A 7,351-nucleotide genomic window follows, 5' to 3' on the forward strand; every position below is an offset into this window, starting at 1 on the left:
TGAATGATTGTGATAGTATGATTGTGATTGTATAATTGTGATTGTGTGGCTGTTATTGTTTGATTGTGATTCCTTGATTGTAACTGTATGAATCTGATTGTATGATCGTGATTGTATGATTGTGATTGTGTGATTGCGATTGTATGATTCTAATTGTATGCATGTGAATGTATGATTCTGATTGTATGTTTGAGATAATATAATTGCGATTGTATGATTGTGATTGTATGATTGTGATTGTATGATTGTGATTGTATGATTGTGATTGTATGATTGTGATTGTATGATTGTGATTGTATGATTGTGATTGTATGATTGTGATTGTATGATTGTGATTGTATGATTGTGATTGTATGATTGTGATTGTATGATTGTGATTGTATGATTGTGATTGTATGATTGTGATTGTATGATTGTGATTGTATGATTGTGATTGTATGATTGTGGTTGTATGATTGCGATTGTATGGTTGTGATTGTATGATTGTGATTGTAGGATTGCAACTGTATCATTATGCTTATATGATTCTAATTGCATGATTGTGATTGTATGATTGTGATTGTATGATTGCGATTGTGAGGTTGTGATTGTATGATTGTGATTGTAAGATTGTGATTTTATGATTGTGACTGTATGATTGTAACTGTATGATAGTGATTGTGTGAATGTGATTGTAGGATTGTAATTGTATGATTATGCTTGTATGATTCTAATTGAATGATTATGATTGTATGATTGTGATTGTATGATTGTGATTGTATGATAGTGATTGCATGATAGTGATTGTATCATTGTGATTGTATGATTGCGAATGCAGGATTGTGATTGTGATTGTATGATTTTTGTTAGGGTTTGGTCGAGCCCTGGTTATTGCACTTCGTGCCGTCTAAGTTCTATTGGAATTGAAGGACCACCCAATATTTGTACGGATTGGGGCCGTGTAGAAACACTCACAAACTTGTATTAAAAATATAGGTTTTAATAAAGTCGTGTGTATGTGTGTATAAACGGAGGTTGTGTGTGTGTGTGTTTTAGTGTGTCGAATATTTAAGTATTAAACTGATTCTGTTCTGTACTGATTGAACTCTGTACTATCTAACTATTCTCCTGTCTATACTGTTGTCGGTTTGTACTGTTAGTTATCTAAACTGTTAGCTATCTGTCCAATTTGTCATCTTCTAGCTTCGTTAACACCTCTGTCCTCCCTTCCATTGCGCCCTTAGCGTGGTACTTTTCTGGAAGGGGAACAGAAGTTCCTACGGGGGAGGACGGCATTCCGGGAAGAATCCGGGTTTTTCCAAAATCCTATGACGTCAGTCCCGGTCCGCGGGACCCGTTACTTCTAAGGGTCAGATCGCTCTCTGACCTTCTAAGCTGAGAGATTTATGACATGACCTGTGTCACTGAAGCCAAAAATTCTAAAGACTAGTGCAGCAATAAACAGATCTGCTAAAAACTACAAATTGTCACGTACCATCGTAGTGCTGGCACGCAGATGGTACGGATACTAAATTATGGGGTTCAAAAGTGACCGCTTTCCCTCGTCATGTCGTAAACCTCATCTATGCGAAACTCTAACATGCCGCCCCCCTTGAACGCTCGATGCGCGTTCAATGTCCTAATCTATACTATCCATATACAATAACAAAGTAATACCTAACTATTACCTACAGTCTATGTGTATATCTAAATACTATCTGTGTATTGCAAACTGAAATCTCGAATACATTGTATCTATGTTTACAATTCTTATCTCTAGTTTATCCTAATGCTAATGTATGTATATTGTTACATTAAATTTTCTATTTGGTTACATTCGCATCTTCCTTCTCGTTAATAGGTAATATGCAAATCTTCGTAGCCGGTCGTTTATAGGTACCGGTCGCAGTCCTTATCGTGACGACCCGTACTTCTCCATCCTTGCCCTGGTGTACCTCTGCTACTCTGCCCAGACTCCATCGCAAGGGTGGTAGGTTGTCATCTTTGATGATAACGAGGCTGCCTTCTGTTAGTTGGTGATCTGATGAATGTCTCCACTTGTACCTTTGCTGAAGGCTGTTCAGGTATTCTTTGTGCCACCGCCGCCAAAAATGCTGAAACATTTGCTGTAGCATCTGGTACCGGTTTAGCCTATTCGATTTAATCTCTGTTAGATTTTCCTCTGGCAGCGCACACAGTGCAGTGCCAACTAAAAAATGTCCAGGAGTCAAGGGAGTAAGGTCATGGGGATCTGATGAAATGGGACTCAATGGCCGTGAGTTTAGGCAGGATTCTATTTGAACTAATAGCGTGTATAACTCTTCGTATGTTAATTTTTGCTCTCCTACGACTCTATTGAGGTGATACTTTGTTGATTTCACAGCGCTTTCCCAAAGACCTCCAAAGTGGGGTGCTTGAGGAGGTATTAAGGACCACTGTATCATTTTTTCATTTAAAAACTTTGAAACTTTCGAATTGTGTTGTTCACTAAGCAATAACTTCTGTAGGTCTGCGAATCTATTTTTTGCTCCGACAAAATTTGTTCCGTTGTCGGAAACAATACTCTGACAAAGGCCTCTACGGGAAATGAATCTATTGAGACATTTTAAAAACGCGTCAGTACTGAGGTCAGTGGCTAATTCAATGTGCGTAGCCTTTGTGGCGAAACATACAAATATACATGCGTACGATTTAATTGACGTTTTACTACGGGTACGATCTTTTGTCGTAAACGGACCTGCATAATCTATACCGCAGGTTGAGAATGGGCGAGAAGGTTTCACTCTATCTGCAGGTAGCTGACCCATTGGATATTCTATCCCACGCGGTTTTATTCTAAAACATCTCACGCAGCTTCGGAGTATTCGCTTTACATTTCTGGTGCAATTAATTGGCCAGAAACGTTCACGAAGAGACACGACTACATGCTGACACCCTGCATGAAGGAGCCTAATATGCTCGTTTCTAATAATCAGATCTGTCAACACGTGCTTTGCGGGCAGTACAATCGGATGCTTTTGATCGTAGGGAATGGACGCGTTTTTCAGCCTCCCGCCTACCCTAAGTATACCTTTTTTGTCTATAAACGGCGCTAACGATTGCAAATGACTTTGCTTCGGTATTGCCCTATCTTTCGCTAATGCATCTAATTCAGGCTGAAATCTGTCTTTCTGCGCTATACGGATTAAGCAGTGCTGTGCTGCTTGTAAGTTTGTTACTGTCAGCTGTATGTCTTCACGGTCTATACTATTGTCACTACGTTTTGTTCGAATTTTTCCTATGAATTTTAGGCAATGTGCTACTATCCTCACTAATCGTGTATACTCGGAATACCGAAGAAATAATTCATTCGTATCGGAAACTACTGCTAATGTTACTACTGCTTTTAATTTTTCTTCAGGAACAACTGCTACTCCTTCTGTTGATTGCGGCCAATGTTTAGAATCGCCTGCCAACCACGAAGGTCCTAACCACCATAAATCGTTAGTAATTAATGTTTTCGCGCTGCTACCACGAGAAATTAAGTCCGCGGGGTTATCTTGAGAACGTATATGTTTCCAATTGCTCAATTCTGTGATTGCTTGAATCTGCGTAACTCTATTCGCGACAAACGTCTTCCACCTACATGGATTACCGCGAATCCATGCAAGTGCTATTGTGGAATCGCACCAATAAAACTCTTTATCTATTTTAACGCGAAGCGCGGATTTTACCTTTCTTACTAAATCTGCTAATAATAATGCGCCACATAACTCTAATCTTGGTAACGATATTGTTTTAAGGGGTGCTACACGAGACTTTGAACACAAAAGCCTCGTTTCCCATCTATCTAAATCTATTTTTACTCGCAGGTAGACACTAGCCCCGTATGCCTTTTCGGAGGCATCTGCGAAACCATGTAACTCTACCTTTTTGTCCGCATGAAGTGCACGCCGCGGAATTGTTAATTCACTCAAATGCGACAACTCCTGTCTGTAAGTTGTCCATTGAGTGTATAGCTCTTGTGACACTGACTCATCCCAAGTTGTTTTCGTTTGCCACAACTGCTGCATTATCAGTTTGGCAGTGGTGATCACCGGACCGATTAATCCTAGAGGATCAAAAATTTGGGCTATTTCTGATAGTATTACTCTCTTGGTTACTCTATTAGGTTGCGATGAATTAACTCTAAAAAACAACTCATCTTTCCTAGGCGACCAATGCAAACCCAGTATTTTTGACTCAGAATCTTCGCTAAGTGTCCTATCCTGAGATTCTAATTCTGCGTTTCCCAATTCTATGCAATTGGTGGACCACTTTCTTAACGATAACCCAGCCTTATTTAATACGGTCGTTAAGTTTTCTTTTATCTGCCTTAACTCTCTAACTGTGTCCGAACCTGTTAGTAAATCATCAACGTAGAAGTCATTGATGATTATTTGGCTGACAGTCGGAAATTCCTGTTCGCATTTCAACCCGATTTCCTGCAAAACGCGAGTGGCTAAAAAGGGAGCTGATGCTGTGCCGTACGTTACAGTATTTAATTCGTAAGTCTCTATGGGAAGATTTGGATTTGAACGCCACAAAATTCTCTGAAAGCATCGTTGAGACGGTTCTATTAATACTTGTCTATACATTTTCTCTACATCGGCTGTTATCACATATTTTGGGGTTCTGAAGCGTAAAAGAATTGCTATTAATTCACTTTGAACGGTTGGGCCTACATTTTGGGTGTCGTTTAATGATACACCTGTCGTGCTTTTAGCCGAACCGTCAAATACAACCCGAAGTTTTGTGGTCGTGCTATGTTCTCTAATAACGGCATGATGAGGGAGATAAAAACTTGATCCAGCTTCTTCTACTACCGGGGTCGGAATTCGCGACATATGCCCTAACTTCTCATACTCTTTAATAAACTCTACATATTGTTCGCGCAGCTGCGGCTGTCTATTTAATTTTCTTTCTATTGATTTAAATCTATTTTCAGCCTGCTGCTGCGATAAACCTAATTCTTCTAATTTGCTATTAAACGGAATTCTTACTATATACCTGCCACTCTCGTCTTGTCGCGTAGTGGCTCTAAAAAGGGCTTCACAATCGTCTATTTCTAACCTAGATCGATCCTGAATGTTCTCTATTTCCCAAAATCTCTCAATTTGATTATGTAAATCTCTATTGGTGACGAGATGACACCGTTGAATCGTTTCAGTAAGGGGCCAACTAATTTTCCCCCCTAAAACCCATCCTAGCTGAGTTTTCTGCCAAAGTAAATTACTACCTGCTTTATGTTGCCCTACACATAATAGATGCCAAAATAGTCCTGCGCCTATGAGTACATCGATTGGCCTACATTTATTAAACTCAGGATCAGCTAATACTATGTGGGCTGGTTTAGAAGTCACAATACTGTCTAAAACTATACTTGGCATGTCTTGAGTTATCTCATTAAGTACAAGACACGCGAGGTTAGCGCTAAATTTATTGATCCTAGATCCTATCTTTATATTAACTCTATCTTTAATGTGACTTGCCTTGCCAGCTAACCCTAAAACTTGTATTTCTGTCGATTCGTAACTAATTCCTAGCTTTTTGCATAACCTATATGTAATGAAATTCGACTGCGATCCAGAATCTAATAACGCGCGGCACTGGATTTTTTGGCCTTGCCTATCTTCAATATGTATTACAGCCGTGGATAATACAGTCTGTTCTGATTTATTAATGTCCGAACTTGCGACGCATGCAATTGTTGTGTCGGCTTGAGAAGGACCTGCTTCTGCGGAAATGACTGTGGTGGGTTGTGAAACTAATACGCGGTGCAGCAAATTATGGTGTTTTTTGCCACAAATATCGCAATGTTTACGTGTGCATGCCTTTACGCGGTGGCCCTGTTGCAAACAATTAAAACAACTTTGAGATGTTTGGACTATTTTAGTTTTTTCATCAATGGAAAGACCTTTAAATTTATCGCACTTGTACAATGGATGCGCAGCACTACATGCGGGACAGGTAGTAGGTGCACTTGTTACATGGGTTGTTACGCGGAAAGGCTTGCGACTACCTGCGAGCCCTAAGGGAGGTTCAGCTTTTGGTACGGCTACCTGACTCTGATGCGTTATATTTTCTAAATATGATGATCGCTGTTCAAGGAATGTGGCAAAGGTTTGAAACGTAACCTTCTCTGCTGATATTACGCTCTTTTCCCATTCCCTTAACGATGCACCATCTAACTTTCTTGATAAAATTGGAACTATTAACGTATCCCATGAATCTACCGGTTCATTTAGCGACTTCAAAGCTGCTAAATGATTTCTTGCATCATCGATTAATTCACGAAGGGCGGTTGACGACTGTTTTTGGATTGCCGAAATATCTAATAATGCCGTGACATGGTGTTTTCGAAGGGTGGCTGAATTTTCATATCTCGATTTTAAAGCGTTCCATGCTACCTGATAGTTTGACTCTGATACTCCTAACGATTGTATAACTCGGGCGGCAGGGCCCTTTAATGAAGAATTGAGGTAATGAAATTTCTGCACATCAGATAATTCAGTCTCGTGCACTAAACTATTAAATGTGTCCCGAAATCTAATCCAATTGCTGAGGTTACCGTCGAATGTTGGCAGATGTATGGTTGGCAATTTGACTGTAAGAGGTGCCTGCGAAGATGTGGGAGACGCGGATTGTCCTACAACTTGATTTGGTACTATGCTAGGTGGTCGCGAATTTTCTATGAACGTTTCGATTTCTGCGATTATATTAAAATATGTCTCTTCAAAAGTTTCTCTATCTGCTGCGTGAGTCGCTTCAGCTTCTGTTCCCTGAGTTATGCGCTCGATTTTAGTTTGAATAACATTATAACTATCATATAACTTAATGTTTGCTTCTAACCGTTTTTGCAAAGCCTTTAGTTGTGCTGTATGCCCTGATTCGCTAAAATATCTACTCAATCGAATCAGAGCGGCCTTGACCATGCCACGATCACCAATAAGTTTTTTGAGCTCGGCCTCCATTTTACGCTATTAACCCAAATAGAAATAGGAATGGAATCTTACTTGACAGGAATGGACGTAACGATGACACTGCCTGAATGCGTGTGCTGGACCCGTAACTGTCAGTAGGATGCTGTGGGCTGCTGTAGACTGCTATAGACTGCTGTAGGCTGCTGTAGGCTGCTGTAGAACCCTTGAACCTTGGCTGTTGCTGCTGACTGGCGACGTTAATCGTGGCGTCGACACTTAATGGCTGATCTTCTCTCTTGTTTCAAGTTCTTCCTATACGAAGAACTTTCTTTCTGCTATACACACTGAGTCCGTTACACTATACTGTAACGCACTAACTATTGTCCACACATCAACTACTGTCCACACTGCTTCTAATAACCACGTGCGCT

General features: G+C 40.2%; 1 protein-coding gene across 1 annotated transcript; it reads right to left on the bottom strand.

The window, feature by feature from the left end:
• Positions 1-1,802: 1,802 nt before the first annotated feature.
• Positions 1,803-6,971, bottom strand: LOC105663972 (uncharacterized). Its single transcript, XM_076538156.1, has one exon. The coding sequence runs from the start codon at positions 6,969-6,971 to the stop codon at positions 1,803-1,805; it is 5,169 nt and encodes a 1,722-aa protein (XP_076394271.1).
• Positions 6,972-7,351: the final 380 nt, after the last annotated feature.

This window comes from Megachile rotundata, chromosome 12, assembly GCF_050947335.1.
Source record: "Megachile rotundata isolate GNS110a chromosome 12, iyMegRotu1, whole genome shotgun sequence".
In the NCBI taxonomy this organism is placed as follows: Eukaryota; Metazoa; Arthropoda; class Insecta; order Hymenoptera; family Megachilidae; genus Megachile; species Megachile rotundata.

Bases quoted from the DNA above. Each gene is read 5' to 3' on its own strand.
- LOC105663972 (XM_076538156.1), bottom strand. From the start codon at position 6,971: ATGGAGGCCGAGCTCAAAAAACTTATTGGTGATCGTGGCATGGTCAAG.